General features: G+C 36.4%; 3 protein-coding genes across 3 annotated transcripts; all 3 read left to right on the top strand.

Moving 5' to 3' along the window:
- The first annotated feature begins 1,353 nt into the window (after positions 1-1,353).
- On the top strand, positions 1,354-6,174 carry INDH (INDH1(iron-sulfur protein required for NADH dehydrogenase)). The gene is given in 9 exon segments (XM_086558133.1): positions 1,354-1,511; positions 1,582-1,690; positions 1,794-1,916; positions 2,649-2,746; positions 2,997-3,123; positions 3,793-3,878; positions 5,324-5,449; positions 5,795-5,939; positions 5,942-6,174. Coding segments are annotated over 9 exon segments (888 nt in total). The 5' UTR covers positions 1,354-1,460; the 3' UTR covers positions 5,965-6,174.
- Positions 6,175-7,563: 1,389 nt separating this feature from the next.
- Positions 7,564-12,020, top strand: LOC147505641 (fructokinase-1-like). The gene is made up of 5 exons (XM_086558132.1): positions 7,564-8,022; positions 9,172-9,419; positions 9,556-9,847; positions 11,093-11,245; positions 11,438-12,020. Exons 1-5 carry the CDS (start codon positions 7,660-7,662, stop codon positions 11,819-11,821), a joined length of 1,440 nt encoding a protein of 479 aa, XP_086414258.1. The 5' UTR covers positions 7,564-7,659; the 3' UTR covers positions 11,822-12,020.
- Positions 12,021-13,052: 1,032 nt separating this feature from the next.
- On the top strand, positions 13,053-16,156 carry MUG3 (MuDR family transposase). The gene is made up of 2 exons (XM_086558131.1): positions 13,053-13,364; positions 13,482-16,156. The coding sequence occupies exon 2, from the start codon at positions 13,531-13,533 to the stop codon at positions 15,790-15,792; it is 2,262 nt and encodes a 753-aa protein (XP_086414257.1). The 5' UTR covers positions 13,053-13,364; positions 13,482-13,530; the 3' UTR covers positions 15,793-16,156.
- Positions 16,157-18,551: the final 2,395 nt, after the last annotated feature.

Raw genomic sequence — 18,551 nt, 5'->3', positions numbered from 1 at the left:
TTCGTTTAATATATAAAATAGCTCGAGCTCAATTTAAAGCTCGTGTAATTAGCGAGCCGAGCTTGAGCATGGTAAAGCTCAGCTTGTTTAGCTCGAATTCCACCCTTAACTGTGTAGCGTGAAGCTTTACGTTTACTTAGACATAAGTAAAACCTTATAGCTAAATATTTATTAAGATGGTTTTATTCTTTATGATTTTTTGTTGAGTTAATCATGATGTCCACCAATACATGCTTGACAATTTGGCATATTTTATTTTTATTTTTTCTCAAAGTCCAATATTTCTGAAGCTAAATTTGGCAAGTATCTGAATTTTAAAAATAATCCGATATATTTAAAAAAATCGATTTTGGATGTGATTCTGTTGAAAAAAATCCGATTTGTAGTTTTCGATTTTTGGCATATTTTAGCTGTCATATTATGTACTTACACTAAATTAAAATTACAATACCCTAGAGAAGTCTGATTTGATTTTATTATTATTTTTTTGGAAGAGTCTAAAAACCCCAAAATAAAACAATTAAAAGAAAAATTCATCTATAAACACCTCAATAACCAGGTAGCCTTGAAAGGCAAAAGAGAACAAAATAAAAAATAAAGAAGAAAAAGAAAATCATTGTTTTTACTGTGTTGTGTCTTTCTTTTCATTTTCTTCTTGCACACATAACAACCAATAATCATGACTCATGAGAAAGGCTCAACTTGCATTATTTATGTGATACATAATTTATAAATCATCCCATCAATATGGTGTTGAATTTCACAGGATATCCAAGTATATCATATCATTAACTAAGGTAAAAAATTATATTTGAAGTACTTAATAATAGATTCTAATTGGATATTGGAGAAAACTAAAATATATGCTTGTAAGTTGTAATGGGCTACTAATTATCACTAATACTTGCGGTCATGGCTTAATTGTAGTATGTCAAAACTAGATCCCATTTGCAATAGTAGTTGTTCTAGCTTTTATGCCAGCATTTAAGATTGTAAAATTTGCACAAATGACTATAACCACAATCCCAAGGTTGCAGAAGACCTCGTGTGAAAACATTATTGGTGCCAAAAGATATCCCAAGGTTGCAGAATAGCTCGTGTGAAAACATTATTGGTGCCAAAAGATATATGGGAGAATCCGAGCTCCTCAAGTCAGCACTTGATTTCGTGGTCAATCATTAAACTTTTTTAAATGCACAAGTTTATGTAAAAACCACTTATTTTGTGGTAAATCAATGTAAGATATTGTAAAGTTCATGGAATAGTGGGAATGACCACCGTACATTCAATAGTCAAGATGTATTCTTGAATTCATTTCGGCCTGGCTTGTGAAACAGTACAAACCGTTGAAATTTGATGGGCCGATATAGTATCGGCCCAATTCACTTAAGATCCGCTCCACCTGAAAATCACTTCCAGTTCATTTCCTAGACAAAGCTTCATCACAAGATTTCTGATCAATGGGTTTTGCAAGTAAACAAATTATTAGTTCATCAACTTTACATTATTGGGTAATTCACAAAACTTTCTATTTTGTGTTATATGTAAGAAAGTTTAACGGTCAAATTAACGGTTTTGTAGAGATTGGGTATGACGAGAAAGTTTTCTAAAGGACCATTGATTGATGGGGTAAAGGATATTATAGCTGTTGCTTCTGGTAAAGGTGGTGTTGGAAAATCTACTACTGCTGGTAACTTTAATTTTCTGACCTGTCTAAGTTTATAGTAAAGATTACTATTAAGCTTATGGTTGTGCTGGCATTCGTATTCTAACTTGCTATCTTTGCATTTCAGTTAATTTGGCTGTTGCACTTGCTAATACATGTCAACTTAAGGTGGGCTTGCTGGATGCTGATATATATGGGCCATCTATTCCGATGATGATGAAGGTCAGTGGAAAGCCAGAAGTTAGCAAAGGTGATACTTCGTTTCTCCGATAATAAAGTTCATAGAGTGTTCTTCTAGTGGTTAGACAATGTGTAGTTGCTAGTAGGGTTCGACCAATACCTAGTTATTTGTAGTCTTACTTTTAATTTGTTAATTCCTCACATTTGTTTTCCTTAATATAGCGATGCGTATTTCTCAAATAGTTTGATAGACTTAATCAATTGCATTGAGTGTTTTAAGGATCCAAAGTTTACATTCTGTTTTGTAACACATTATGTGGGTGGTAACTATAATTTTCTTCCAATGTTTACCACGGCAAAATATTATAGATTTGGGATGGGTTTGAATTCTGATAATCTTCATCCATTGTTATCAAAAAACCACTGAATGTTGTAGATAGAATTGGAAGAATCTAGCTATTGCACAATATTTCGATGAACTAGGGTAATGGATATAGAAGCCGAAGATTAACATGTGATATTCTTTGTTTATGCGTGTTATAGTTTATTTAAGGGGGTTTTAGGCTTTGGCCTCTATCACTAACAGATATTTTTGCGCATGTGATCCTTTATTCTCTTCCTACAAATCATAGTATATGATGCATAACTGTATTTTTTTTTCTTACCTATTTTAGGCCGTACTGCTGCATTGCTATTCTCTTTGGTATTGTCAACATTGACTTGAATTTGTAGGGCTATAGCTCTGTAGTTTCCTTAGTTCTATCTCGATTAAGCATTGACTGGTTTTATACTCTCTTGGCAGAGATGAAGATGGTTCCTATTGAAAATTACGGAGTGAAGTGTATGTCAATCGGATTTCTAGTTGAAAAGGATGCTCCAATTGTCTGGAGAGGTCCTATGGTTTGTCTTTGCTTTATCAGGACCGTAGAGTGTCTTAATTTTCTTTTATAATAAACAATATGATCCAGAGCATTCTCAATATTGTTCCCAGAAAATCGATGATCACTTTTGAGGATTTCTGTCTGGAGTTCACACATACATTTTTATTGCATTCATATTGTGCTTAGTGAGTAGAACATATCTGTCCTTCTCTTTTGACCCATAGGAAATTGCTTCTCGGCTGAGTACTTGTTTGATTATGTCCTTTCAGGTGATGAGCGCACTTGAAAAGATGACAAGGGGGGTTGATTGGGGAAACCTTGATATTCTTGTGGTGGATATGCCCCCTGGCACTGGAGACGCTCAATTATCCATTTCTCAGAGGTTGCAGTTATCAGGTATATACCATGGCTATGTTTGGTTCTTGGAATCTGGATCCACGGAAAGTCTCCAATATCGTCCTCCTTTCTCTTGTCTTCCTCCTTTGGTCCTTCCACAAAATTTGGTTTATTCTAATTCTTTACTTCTTTTTCTTCTCAATCTTTTTCTTTTGTGAGCCAATTCTGGAAGGGAATTTCTTTTGATATGGAAAGGAACTTGATTTGTGGAACTGTTCTAGAAACAAGGAAAGGACTTCCCTGTTTCATGTTCATTCAACATTAAACATTTAAGGCAACCGTATTGAGCAACACTTTCGATGAACATTCCACAAACTAAAACACAGGCCATGTAGAAAATGAAAAAGATAAATTTTAGACACCTGACTTGGAAGAAATGGACATACTAGGGCCTTATCATCATATGCAATTTATAGCTTAGCACGTGTTGTAAAAGATCAAGAGGTGCCATATAGAACTCATATTGATCCAGTTGGCTGATATCTCCTTTTTTTTGGTAACTGCTGATGTTTCCATTTAGAATTGAAAAAACATGCTTGCGTTGTATTTAGTGAATTCACACTTTGCATTTAAGACACTTGTAAAATTCTAAGTGCTGTGAATTTTTGCATAATCATACTCAGTACATGTTCTTATTTCACCTTTATACATTATTTGGCTTGTCGACAGGGGCTTTGATTGTGTCAACTCCGCAAGACATCGCACTAATAGATGCTCGAAGAGGAGCTAATATGTTCCGCAAAGTTGAAGTCCCTGTATGAACCTTTTGCTCTTTTGCCTTTAGATCTCTTATAACAACTAAAATTTGGCTATACTCGTGATAGAGTTAGGTGCCACATCTTCCTTTTCCTGTTTTCTACTCAGTTATTATAGCTCTGTATCTCCACTGTCAAAATTGCTATTTAAGACTGGATACCAATTTAAACAAATAACTCATAGTGCAATACACTTTGAGCCTGTTACAAAAACGTTACGGTAGAACTTGCTACAGAAATTCTTCTCATGCTTGTGTATGAAAACACAGAGAACATCGTGTTGTTTCTTGGCGCCATGCATTATTGTACTTTCTTATATAGCATGTGTTGCCGCTACAGGTTGAACTTTTTTCTCAAATGAGATAGCTGTCTTGTTGGCTTTTGCTATTAATTCTTTCTACTGCTAAATTACTAAATTATAATTTTGATTTGTTAGTTTTTCTCGACTATTTATCTTTAGTCCCCCCCCCCCTCCATCTCCATCAATTCAGATGATATGTTGAAATGGAAACCTGGTGAATTATTTACTTTAAATGCTCTGTTTTTTCTTCATAACCTCCTCTGCATTATCAGCAGCACAGTATTGACTGTACATGCACTTGTTCTATGTTCTTCTTTTCTTGACCCGATCTCAGTAGTGTAAAGGTTAATTTCTTTGTAATAATGTAAGTAGCAGCTGTCAAAACTAACGAGATATTTATCCTACTTTCCTTGAACTAATTGTATTAGCTGACAAAACATTTAGAAGGTGCAATTTTGCACAACACTGAACTAGTATCAGTCTTACTTGTATCAGACCCGAATCATGTCGTGCATGAACAGGCTCCGTAAGATCCAGTAAAATAAGGGCCACATGAGAAGGAACACAGGTTTGTGGTATTAACTTTCCTGAAACGAAACATTGTTGATTGTTAAGTTGTATTCAAGTAGTAAATGACTGATATTAGTTCAATGTTGTAAAACATAGACTTGATGATGTTAACAAGTCGTGAAGTGACTGATGGGATTACCAATTCTGAAATATCTAAGAGAGACAGTTGGACTAGAATCTGTTGATCGTGTCAGATTTTTGTTCAAGTTAAAAGCGACGATAAGAAGCTTGGTTAGCAATTTAGCATAAGGCTGCTTAGATGTTAACCGTTATAAGCACTTCATTGAGTGCTTCAATTCTTTCACTAAGATCTTCTCTCTCGTCTCCCACTTAACTTTCCGAATATCTTTACTTGAGCCTTGACTTTAATGTAGTCACAGTGAAAGATTTTGCAACGTAAATTTGAGATCTTGTGCTTCTTTTGTTCAGCTTTTGTAGAAATAATTCAAAGAACAGGCTATAATATCCAGACAGTATGAAATAATCTTCTCACATTAATTCGAGTAATTTAGATTAAGTGGATGATTCGCTTTGACATATTGCTTGGCTTTATTGGTGACTGATTATTCTTCAGATCTTGGGATTGGTAGAGAACATGAGCTGTTTTAAATGTCCAAATTGCGGTGAACAATCATACATTTTTGGCCACGGTGGAGCACGTAGAACAGCTGATGAAATGGATATGGCATTCCTGGGTGAGGTATGTCAAAGTCGATTTCACTAGAAGTCCAGCAAAAATATTTCTTGTGGTGCAATAGGAAAAGATATATCATATTTTCTACGGCTATCTTAGGTTGATGCAAAGTTGTTCCATTATTTTGAAATCCAGTGAGCGATAAATTATCACTTCCTATGTAAATGAAATGTTTACTTTATCATTTTTCTTGGTCACTCTGTTCATGCGTATGTATATTAAAACGGTCACATTTTAATAATATGCATATAGATACTCTATCCATTTTCATGTAATATGTTTACTGCTACGTTACCTGATAATTCATGGTATCTTATTATTCTAAATATATATATTTTTATTTTATAACAGATTCCTTTGGAGATGGAGATTAGAAGAAGTTCAGATGAAGGCAGTCCTTTAGTTTTTTCTGAACCAGATTCTGCAGTTTCAATTGCATATAATGATGTTGCAAACAAGGTGGTCTACAGATTAGCAGAGCTAACAAAAGAACGACAAGGGGTCCAGAAATTTTGTTGTGAAAATATGCAAGCACTTGGAAGACCAGGACTGTAGTACCTTCTGCTGGCGCTTTTTGTTTTATTCGTTTTGTTCCTTTTCTTTTCCGTTTATTATGTGTATTTCCAAGTATCTTGTAAGAATCGTACTCTACGGTAGTTCCATACTGTAGTTCAGAATTTTTGTTTTAATCAAATGGAAAACGACAAAAATAGTGGAGATAATTATGCTAATCACAAGTTGTGTTTGATACCATCTCTTCTTAAAATGTTTTGACTCCTACCTGCCCTAGGTAACTCAGCTCATAGCACATGTAACACAGGAAACCTCCAGTTTTATTTTGAGGCCTTAACCTCCGATGGGGAATTTCTTAATCTTAGGAAGTAGCTGCAAAAAGTAGACTCAGCCTGAAAGTGTTCTTCTCACAGGACAAGAAGCTTCCGAATGCATTTCTTGATTCAATTTGTCCTAGTTTGTTCCTAGTTAGTATGGTGGCAGACGCATACTAGCCAGTATTAGAAAGTAATAGTTATACATGCGGACAAAATATTGGGTTATGAGTAAACGAGTCACTGGGAGCAAAACTGAATTGTCATGCTCTGAGCCTCTGATACCCTCTTCAATTTGGACCTTCCAAGTTCCAACTTGAAACTAATTGAGTATGAGTGGAACATCTGCCGAAGGGTTTAAACTCCCTATGTACGAATAATGTACGATTATAATATGTATCTCAACGCAGCTTAATCCAACCGTGGTGTGAAACACAGACATGTCTATGTTTTTTTATAGTCTAATCTCGCCCAAGAAGCAAATATTAGTCTTCACATAGCAATAACGTGGTTTTAGGCAATACACGCAGAGCTTATAAGTGTTTAAAAATGACATCTTTAATTACAAATGTAATGTACATTAAAACATATTGATGGGCCAGGCTGCACAAAGCAATCAACACTTTAGCATATATGTGGTTTCAATTAATGAAGGATTGGGAATGCAAGGCGACAAGCGTCTCAAAGTCTATTTTCCTAATATTGTGACCTAATTTTGCCCAGGTTGCACTCAGTAGTCAGAACTTAGGAACAACGTGGTTTTAAGCAATACATGCAAAACTTACAAGTGTTTGTAAGTCATATCTTCGAGTGCAAGTGTAACATGCGTTATCATATTCGAATATCTCCGTCCTAATCCCAATCCTAATTGAATGAGCTAAAGTTTACTCGTTTGCACTTTACAGAGACACAATTTTTATCATACATGCAAAGCTAACAAGCGTCTGTAACTCAGATCTTGGAGCGCAAGTGTAACATGGCGTTAAAGAATCATATTCGAATATCTCCTTCCTAATTTGTTTCGTAGCACCACGTTATGAGACTATGAGGAAACTTTTTACCACGTCTTTTCTCAAAACGCCTCACAGAGTTTTCTGTGCAGTTGGATGCAACAAAACTCTACATCGAGATTTGATTTATGTTGCATCCAACGCCTCAAAATCCCTTTGTGAGTTATTTATTAGAATATATATATATACAAAAAAGATAAAAAAAGAAATAAAAAGTAATAATTCCATTATTTATTCGTCATTAATTCATTGTCGAATCTTCTTTTAAAGTTTTTTTTAAAAAAACAATATATATATTTACATATATTAGACTGTAGATTTTTCTAGTTTGTGTACCTTTTCCCTCTCTCACACACAAACACACACACAGTTGTTCTAAATGCATATTCAAACCATCAAATTCCCAATTGCAAGTAACATTTTCATTCCAAAATCCAATCTTGTACAACCCCATCGAATCATTACTGGTTTCTTCCCGCCAATTTCTGTTAAAATTGGTGTAATTTATGCGAAATGCAGTGAAGTATCTTGTGCAAAAAATTGCTCTTCAAGTTCTTTGAATGATTTTGTAGAAGAAAATGATGAGAAAGCAAGAAAGGACATTATAATCAAAGATGCTGATGTTGCAACACTTGGGAATCTCTGTGTGGATGTTGTTCTTAGTGTTCCTACTTTACCTCCTCCTTCATTTGAAGAGAGAAGAGCTTATATGGATAAGTTATCGTCTTTGAAACCTGATAAGGTATGTTCTTTACGGATTTTATTTACATTTGAGAAATACCCTTTGTGTCATTTTGATTACAATTGCTATTTGTTTGATTTTTATGTACTTTACTGAATTTTGCTTAATTTTCTTCACATTTTTTGGTAGCAATGTTATGTTTAAGAAAAAAGTTATCTTACAAAAATGAAAAGAAAGAGGGTATAAGTCTCATTTTTAAAAGTCATGCTTGGATCAATTTTATGGTTTCATTTCAGCTCAATAGATAGTTGGTGGTACTCTACTTGTAAAGAGGGAATCAACCTTTTAAGCTTACTAAATTGTATTCATTATTAAGCACTGGGTGACAATATTCCAAGTGGATTTAGACCTATGCTTCTTCTCAACCAGGATAGCAGGATTTGGGAAAGAACCCACTGGGCAGTCTAAAGCTTTGGGCATTTGTTCTCACAATCAATTACCTACTTTTGACCAAGTAGATCATAAACACGATTAAGAATGCATGATGGCCCCTGGGCATCTGCATTGATCCGCCTTACTGCCTAGGAATCTAGGATGCAATAGTATTATCTGCAAATTGGAAAGGGATGAAAATCTTCTCCTCCTGCTTCTTTTCCCTGTTTCTAGAAGGTAAGAATCTTGCTCTTGTGCCCAGTCATGTGGCTGGGTAGCAAATCTCAGCAACCCTGACTAGATCAAGGTCACAGTCACTCAAATTCTTTCCATTACCAGTTGCATTATGGTCCTACCATCACAGACCTACTATTCTTTCTCCGTAAGGATTTTCTGAATCATGTGAAAACCAACAGGGATATAAGTATGCATCATTCAACTTCAGTCCGTAGTAATGACTTGGTATACCACTTGATGGGAACCATCAACCAGTGGAGCGAATAATCGACTTGCAGATTATGCATGTTATTGTTTTTATAGCTAATATACTTTAGTGAATCAGATATTGAGGTCATAGCATGTTCGTATCTACTAGAATGTTCAAGTGGTTGCAGTTTGTATTTTTTATCTTATTTTTATTTATTTATTTATTTAAAGTAAATTATGCCTCTTTGCATTTCCCTGAAGTTGCTATTGTGATTTTGATGGTGAAAGTATAATTTTTCAGTTTTTTGTATTGTTCTAAATGGCTGACTTTTGATGTGGTTATGCACACAGAAATATTGGGAAGCTGGTGGTAACTGCAACATGGTTATTGCTGCAGCAAGAATAGGTCTAAGCTGTCTTTCACTAGGTCATGTGGGTGATGAAATTTATGGACGCTTTCTTTTGGATGTGCTTCATGATGAGGGCATTGGCATGGTTGAAATGAGTGAAGACACTGATGCCAATGCTGGTAATGCTGCTTATGAGACACTCCTATGTTGGGTTTTGGTTGATCCTTTACATAGACATGGTTTCTGCAGGTAAATGAGATTTCAGGTTAATGTTAACCTTTTTCATCTGTTTTATTCCTTTGGAAGCTGATTTTTGTCATACAAATCCTTTGCTTTTAATTCTTGAAATATGGTCTATCTGATGGTCTCTATCTTCATATATCAGCCGAGCTGATTTTAGCAAGGATCCTGCATTTAGTTGGATGAGCAAACTTTCTGGAGAAGTAAAGTCGGCCATTAAGCGATCGAAGATCCTGTTCTGCAATGGTTACGCTTTTGATGAGCTCTCCCCTAGTTTATTGGTATCTGCTCTTGATTATGCCATGGAAGTAGGGACATCAATCTTTTTTGATCCTGGACCACGAGGAAGGACTTTAAACATTGGAACAGCTGACCAACGAAGAGCACTTGACAAGTACTTGAGGATGAGCGACGTTCTTCTTTTAACTTCTGACGAGGTGCAATCAACATCTCATTGAATATAACTTTTTAAGTTTCCATTCTAATTTACATATAACAAAACTTTTCTCTACCTTCGTTGTGCTTACAACACATTAAATCCTTAGAGACAAATATAACTGTAGCCATGCAATGCTATTATCACCTGGACTAGTAGGAAAAGAAGCACAAGCTTCTTATGGAGTCTCACTGCCCACCGTTGTTGATGTATATGGGAAGTGCAAGTGGTAGACTACTGTTTACTTGTTCTTCACCAAAACCAAAATAAAGGGAGTCAAGTTTTGGAGATGGTCGTTCGCTTTGAAATGCTTTTTTGTTAGTGATTGAAGATTTTGTAATTGAAGTAGGAGGTAGAGCATAATGATATTGACAATTCCATTTCCAGAAGGGGTATATTGGAATTTTACAGTGAATTCTTTCATTAGAACATCTCTTTTGCTATTTTTAGGATATTTATGATGGCCAACATTAACCAATTGAATCTGCCGTAAATTTACCTGATTTTGACTGGGCGGTGCTTAGAGCCTTTCTTTCTTTCTTTCTTCCTTTCTTTATTTTCTGCCCCTGTAAGCTTATTTGTATACAAAGCATAACAAATTTAGTACCTATGATGTACGGATACGGCGGCGACATGGGTTTGGGTACGATACGGTGTTTTTTGAAAATCTAGGATATGGATCAGATACGGGAATATTAATATAAAATTCTTAGAAAAAATAGTATTTTAATATGATTTCAAACATAAGGTGGTGGTGTGATTATCGATTAGCAAGGAAGTAGGTATGAGTTCCTCTTCATCTTTCTCTATTTCTTCGGTTACATCTGTGTTTGTGTGTACTACTTCCCACCCCCACCCCTCCTATTATTCATAGCTATGTGAGGATATAGAACAATACATTTCAGCAGTATCCGAAGTGTATCCAGTACCAGTACCAGTATCATACCCAGTGGACACCAGTGCAATAGGTAAACAGCAGTATCTATGCATCATAGTTTGGTACTTATTTAAGAGACCTCCTTATTTAAATAAACTTTTCATTTAAAAGATGAACAATTTCTTATATTGAAGTTGATAACAGATATGAAGTGTACTTAAACTCTTAGGTATATTCCTACTCTGAAGGCCATAAAAACTGTTGCTCATGCTTGTGATCAGTAATGTCCACTCATATTAATTTTAATCTTAATATAATTTTATGTATTGATTTGCTTTTGCTGACTCTGATGTTATAATTGATGTCCAGGCTGAGTCATTGACTGGCATCACAAATCCTATTCTGGCTGGCCAGGAGTTACTCAGGAAAGGAATGCGTGCGAAATGGGTCATTGTGAAAATGGGAGCAAAAGGTTCAATTTTAATAACAAAATCAAGTGTTTCCGCTGCACCTGCATTCAAGGTATATCTCTTTTCTTTCATCAGATTGAAAATTTGTATACAGAAAAAACGAAGAATACAATATATTATTAAAAATAAAAATTAAACCATAATAGTTCTTTGTTGTTTTATTTTGGTTATTGTAGTAGCAAATGCGGTATATTCCTTTGAATTGGGTTTCTTATACATTATTTGGTTTTTTAATTCTCATTAGGTGAATGTAATTGACACGGTTGGCTGTGGAGATAGTTTTGTAGCGGCTATAGCATTTGGGTTTTTGCATAAAATGCTGACAGTTAATACACTAGCACTTGCAAATGCAGTTGGTGCTGCAACTGCTATGGGTTGTGGGGCTGGTAGAAGTGTTGCCACTTTAGGAAAAGTTATTCAACTTCTAAAGGATTCGAACCTGAATGATGATAACTTTCTAAGTGTTTTTCTTGATGAGAATTCGCACATCCCTGAAGTCATACTACTTTCAAGAGCATCCACTTATGGAAGCAATGGTCACCTGAAACACGTTTCCTTGAAAAATGTTATCTCAGAACTTTTGTCTAAACTCAAAGCCATACTTGAGAAGAGGATGGTGCCATCTTGAAGTGATAATTGGATGCTGGTTTGAAGTCAAAGTTTAATTATCTTACTCTTTACTCATCAGTGTTGTGTTGGTCTGCTGGAGGGTTGACAATTGTGAACTCACAGTTCTGTACTAGCATTAGTGTTTTGTTTGTGTAGTATAGATCATTTGTATTACTTCTCTATAATTCAGCGATGCAATCCATCTTCTTCACTACTAAGTGTGGTAAGCCTTGGCTTTCTGGTTAGTTCATTTGTTTTTGCAAAATGTCTTATGAACAGACTTATTTTCTCCAACAAGTATTCGTTCAAAACCAAAAATTGTAACTCAAAATGTAGACTCATTTGACGGCTACAAAAAACCAATCACTATTTTTTGTGTACCGAGTCCTCCAGGGAAGACATAAATATCACAAGCGGCGCTGTTTGGTTAGGCATTGTTGGAACTTGGAACTCATTTGAAGCAATAAATTAGCAACATCTCCGTAGGGGTTTGCCTTCAAATAATTCGGCTCTTTTCTACATAAGTAAAATTTTGATTTCCTTAAAAATCCTTTTTGTATGCTATAAAAGCCTCAAACTACCCCTAAAAGATTGTTGGAATAAGGTTAAGGTTACAAACATGCCCTTATTTGTTACCTCAAATGGGACTACCCTTCTCTTACCCTTGATCGTCACAGTGAACCGTATCATCAAAATTATACTCTTGTTGCCCTTTGAAACCCTTGACATAAGATTTACTATCACAGGCAAACGCCCAATGATCATCTAGTAATAGTAAAAACAAAACTTCACACCTGTGACCTATCCAATTATTTCTCATTTTCTGCATTTGCGAAAAGGTTAATTTTCGAAGTTACTCAATAATTGCCTAGCAACAAAATAAATATATAAAAATAAAAAATCACTTGCTGAATGATTTGTACAAATAGCAAAAATCGAGTATGGTCTCAATTATCATTAGTTTGATTAATTAACAATCAGAAGAAGCCGATGAGTTTAATTAGTTAATTTGGCTGCTAACCAAAACACAAATAATAATAATGAAAGAAAAGAAAATTTGACTTTTAAATCAACGGTCTCGGCTGGTCCATCAACTGAGCTACACGTAATCATAAAAAGCCAATAAGGATAAACAAGTAAATAAATAGAAAAATAGAGAAAACAGCTTTAATCTGACATAAATACCCTCTTTCATACCCTTTGCCCTAACTCAAAATCCCTGAAATACCAAAGCCTGTTTTCGCATAAACACACTTTCTTTTTGGTTTCATCTTTCTGCCCTTCCCTAAATTCTACCCCTGCAAGCCAAATCTCTCTACCCTTCTTTCTTTCACGTTTTTTTCTTTCATTACCCGCCAACTTTCAAATCCAACGGTCTTCTTCTTCTTCTTCAAAAACAAAAACCCTAATTTCTTTACCCCTTTCTCTTCATTCTTCATTATTTTTCACCCCCGAAGCTTTTTTTCACTCTGGGGTTTTCTTTTTTTTTTTCCAATAAAGTTTGATTCTTTTCCTGTTTTACTGAATCTGGTGAACCTGGGCTTACGGATTTCTCAGTACAGGTGTGTTTTTGTTTCTTGAACTTTTTTATTACTGTAGTGAGAATTAAGAGTAGGTAAAGTTTTAGTGTAGTTATGGTTATGTTCATGTTGAGAAACTTTGTTGTATTTATGATACAGGTGAATAAGTTTGTTATTGAGAGTTATATGGTTTTGAAGTGAGTTGTTTATGGCTAACCACGACTTGATGCTTGGGCAAAACCACGATTTAAACCAGCAATTGTCGCTTGGAAATGATCATGGTTTGGATTTGGGCCAAACTAGTCATGAGCAGGATTTGGGTTTAGGGCAGACAAATGATCATGAGTTGAATTTAGAGCATCCCCATGAGCATGATCTAGCTTTGGGACCTTCCCATGATCATGATTTGGTTCTAGGACATACTGATGATCGAGGGAATGAGTTAGCCTTGGGTCAGAATCTCGGTTCTGATGATGATCATGACAATGAGGATGAGGAGAATGAGAATGAGGATGATCCTGATTTGGCTCTTGGTGCACATAATCATGAGTTGAATTTGGAAGAGAACCATGAGCTGGTTGCTACAGGGAATCATGGGATTGATCAGGATCTCGAGCTTGCTGTGGATCACGATCAGGATATGTCAATTGAACCTTCAGATGACTTGAGTATTCACCATCCCCACTTGATAAACTCTGTTGTTCAGTCTCGAGCCGTTGTTCCCAGTCCTGACCATGAACTGGCCGTGGGCCAAGAGTTCCCGGATGTGTTAAGCTGTCGGAGGGCATTGAGGAATGCAGCCATTGCTTGTCACTTTGAAATACAGACGGTGAAGTCAGACAAGACTCGCTTCACTGCAAAGTGCGCAAGTGAAGGGTGCCCTTGGCGAGTGCATGCTGCGAAGCTTCCGGGTGTGCCTACCTTCACAATCAGGACCATCCATGAGCAACATAGCTGTGGTGGAATCACTCATCTCGGGCATCAACAAGCATCTGTCCAGTGGGTTGCCAACTCCGTTGAACAACGCCTTAGAGAAAACCCAAATTACAAGCCAAAGGAGATACTGGAGGAGATTCACCGGGCTCATGGAATTACTTTGTCCTACAAACAAGCTTGGCGGGGGAAGGAGCGTGTTATGGCCGCTGTTCGTGGGTCATTTGAAGAAGGGTATAAAATACTTCCACAGTACTGTGAACAAATTAAACGGACAAATCCAGGCAGTATAGCTTCCGTTTATGGTAATCCAAATGACAACTGTTTCCAACGTTTGTTTGTCTCGTTCCAAGCATCAATATATGGATTCGTCAATGCATGTCGACCGCTTCTTGGGCTTGATAGAACTCTTCTCAAGAGCAAGTACCTTGGTACTTTGCTTTTTGCCACTGGTTTTGATGGAGATGGTGCACTATTTCCTCTAGCATTTGGTGTTGTTGATGAGGAAAACGAGGACAATTGGATGTGGTTCCTGTCTGAGCTACACAATTTGCTTGAGACTAATACAGAAAACATGCCCAGGCTCACAATCTTGTCAGATAGGCAGAAAGGTATTGTAGATGGTGTGGAAGCTAATTTTCCGACTGCTTTCCATGGATTCTGCATGCGTCACCTGAGTGATAGTTTCCGCAAAGAGTTCAACAATTCAATGCTTGCCAACCTTCTCTGGGATGCTGCTCATGCTCTAACAGTCATCGAGTTCGAAGCCAAAGTGTTAGAAATCGAGGAGATTTCTAGGGATGCTGCTTATTGGATTCGGCGTATTCCACCTCGTCTATGGGCTACAGCTTACTTTGAGGGAACACGGTTTGGACATTTGACAGCAAATATAGTTGAGTCATTGAATTCGTGGATTCTTGAAGCATCTGGTCTTCCAATAATTCAGATGATGGAGTGCATCCGTCGACAGCTTATGACTTGGTTCAATGAGCGTCGGGAGATAAGTATGCAGTGGACCACAATACTAGTTCCTGCTGCTGAGAGACGTGTGGCAGATGCTCTTGACCGTGCACGGAGCTATCAGGTGTTGCGGGCTAATGAAGCAGAATTTGAGGTTATTTCTCATGAAGGGACAAACATTGTAGACATTCGCAATCGTTGTTGTCTGTGTCGTGGGTGGCAGCTCTATGGTGTTCCTTGTGCACATGCTGTCGCAGCACTCCTTTCTTGCCGGCAAAATGTTCATCGGTTTACTGAAAGTTGTTTCACTGTCACAAACTACCGAAAGACATATTCCCAGACTATACACCCTGTTCCAGATAAAAGCCTTTGGAAGGAGATGTCTGAGGAAGCTCAAAATGGAGGTACTACAGCCATTGAAATGATCATAAACCCACCCAAGTCACTGCGTCCACCAGGTAGACCAAGAAAGAAGCGTGTTCGAGCTGAAGATCGTGGCCGTGTCAAGAGAGTTGTGCATTGTAGTCGTTGTAACCAGACAGGGCACTTCAGAACAACATGTGCAGCACCCATATAGAGCGTCAAGGTGAAAAATCTTCTCAATTAGCTAGTTCAGGACAAGGGAAGTACTCACCCAATGCATTTAGAGTTAAATATTAGTTATTTGTATGATTTAGTTTATATATGGAACTATCTTTCCCAAGGTGGATTGTCTGCTGAGTAGCCGCTCTGTCAGATATATGCTCAAGTTTACAATACAATGTTATGGTATTGAAGATTCAGTTATCGCGTCTCAGGTCTCATTGCTTCAAGATTATTGTGGTGGGCTCATTTTTTCCTCATGACTTGTAATCTCTGCTGGACAAAAGGAGCATGTAGTAGGGATTAATTTTGAGCTAGCTAATTCATTTCCATAGCAAAGTTGACCGCTTTCATGTTTACTTGTTTAGCACTGTTGCTTATCTAAAAGAATGCTTGGCACTGTTGCATGAACATGTAAATTGATTAGAGGCTTAGAGCAGCTTCTTCCTATTTTGGTCGCAAAGTTTCTACCTGGGCTTTAGTAGGAAAGCTCACTTCTGTTTTCTAACTTTCTAGTCCTGTGTTCATTTGTTGGAATCGTTTTTCCGTTGTGCAAAAAGACATTATAGGCTCTGTTGGAGCTGTAGCATGCTCTGAGAGTCTGACGAGGTGGTCTTTAACCATGATACAATGTTTAAAAGCTTGGTCCATATTTTTTTTTGGTAAAAATTGAAAATTCTAGACATTTTTATCTATTGTCGTGTACAGTACAACTACGAACACATAAATATGTCCTGAAATCGAAAATTATTTACAAAAGTTTGAAAGAGAAGAGAGAAGGGATTCGAAATGAAAAAGCCCACTGGAAGTACAAGAACAGGTCTGCCGCTAGCTAAGATGCAAAAGAGTATGATCGAAATTGCTTCTCAATAACACCAGTTTCACCTTAAATTCCGAGTGCAATCCTGCTGAATTTAAGAGTGCAAACGGATAGATTCGTTGTATCCAAATCCGAAAATTAATATTAATTAAAATTTTATTTGTTTTGAATAATTAATTTTACTACTATAAAAACTATTATAAATATATATTTTTGTCATTTATTATTATAGTTTTAAATTATTTAATTTATGATTTTATATAATATTTATACAATAATAAATACATAAATAATGGGTCCTATTGACAAACCCCATTTTGTGTTGGGCAGACCCGGTCCAATTTGGGGTCTATATTTATGTGGGCGCAATACATAGTTTTGGTCAGACCCCATCACCAAACTCTAATAAAAACAAGGGTAATTTTGACTTAACCCCCCACAGATGGGTAGCGGTTTGACTAAACCCTCCATTTTTAAAATCATTTGAGTTTGCCCCCCACTCCGTCAATTTTGTATGAAACAGGGCGTTAGTATTTTTTAGCTATTGACCATTTTACCCTTATGAAATAGATGTTGCATTGCCCCCACATTAACGTTAAACCTAACTTTGTGAAAACCCCCAAACGCGTTGCCATTATTTAATTCTTGCACTCTCTCTCGTATTTTACCTATTGACCATTTTGCCCTTTTCGACAAATTAAGGTTTTTTTTTTTTTTTTTTTTTTTTTTTTTTTTTTTTTTTTTTTTTTTCTTCCTTTAGTTAAAACAAATTAAGAGGTTTACTATTAGTTAGTGTAAACCCCCAAACGTCAATATGATATTTGTATAAACCCCCAATTTTTTAGTTAACGAAACAAGAAGAAGAAATCTCCGATTGGGACATAGTTGTTCGAAAAGTTCTCAAAATTGGAAGGTACTCCTCATGAACATGATGAAGAAATATTTTCATGGCTTCATCGTGGACCATATGGCATATGGCGGGGAGGCATGAAATAACACTCTTGCCTTCAATTTAGTGGAAGTTTGATGATAAATGGATGGATACACCCCATATGGCAGCTGCAGGAGCATGAAATAACTTACGAACAATTCGGTACCATATTCTGACCTAGACTAATTAGGAGGTAATAAAAGTTGGTTTTGCGAACTGCTAGGAAGTTACTCTACCAGTCATCACCCAAACTTATTCTGAGCACTAACCTGGCAAAAGTGAAACACATACACAGTTACCATTTAATTATGATGAGTAGCAAAATTTGCAAACAGTGGAAAAATGAATATTTAGTTGTCAGTTGCATTCAATAGTTAGAAGTCATTACGAAATAGCGACTTTTAAATTATCTACATTTTTACTTAGTATGCTTATAACACGGATCGCAAAATCAAGTTAGATAGTGTTGTATGCATTGATAAAAATTGTTGAATGACTATGAGGTTCATAACCGTGGACATTTTTGGAACTCGGCTAGTATAGAATGAATTTTGCCATGATCGGCTTCAATTGTTATCGGAGTGCCCTAAAAGGGGTGACACGAGAACACATGTGAAAATTGATATTTTCCTTTCGCGGCACTATCACCACCATCACTTGTGTTCTCGGGTGCATCTCCTATTGGTTGTACTTGATTGGATGTAGATAACGATGCTTCATGTGGTGGAAGACCAAACAAAGGATTCTGAAATTGCTTTCGTAAGTTAATTATCATATTGAAGGCAAGAGTGTTTATAACCAAACAAAGGATTCTGAGAATTGCTTTCGTAAGTTATTTCATGCTCTGCGGTGTATGGGGTGTATCCATCCATTTATCATCAAACTTCCACTAAATTGAAGGCAAGAGTGTTATTTCATGCTCCTGCCGGTGCCATATCTTTGGTCCACGTATGAAGCCAAAAATATTTCTTCATCATGTTCATGAGAGCTCGGTACCCTTCCA

Source organism: Coptis chinensis, chromosome 4, assembly GCF_015680905.1.
Source record: "Coptis chinensis isolate HL-2020 chromosome 4, ASM1568090v1, whole genome shotgun sequence".
NCBI classification, from domain to species: Eukaryota; Viridiplantae; Streptophyta; class Magnoliopsida; order Ranunculales; family Ranunculaceae; genus Coptis; species Coptis chinensis.
The sequence above is the reverse complement of the archived record's forward strand: the minus strand, read 5'-3'. Positions and strand labels throughout refer to the sequence as shown.

Bases quoted from the DNA above. Each gene is read 5' to 3' on its own strand.
- LOC147505641 (XM_086558132.1), top strand. From the start codon at position 7,660: ATGCATATTCAAACCATCAAATTCCCAATTGCAAGTAACATTTTCATT. The intron at 8,023-9,171 runs GTATGTTCTTTA...TTATGCACACAG, and splicing joins CGTCTTTGAAACCTGATAAG to AAATATTGGGAAGCTGGTGG. The intron at 11,246-11,437 runs GTATATCTCTTT...AATTCTCATTAG, and splicing joins CCGCTGCACCTGCATTCAAG to GTGAATGTAATTGACACGGT.
- MUG3 (XM_086558131.1), top strand. From the start codon at position 13,531: ATGGCTAACCACGACTTGATGCTTGGGCAAAACCACGATTTAAACCAG.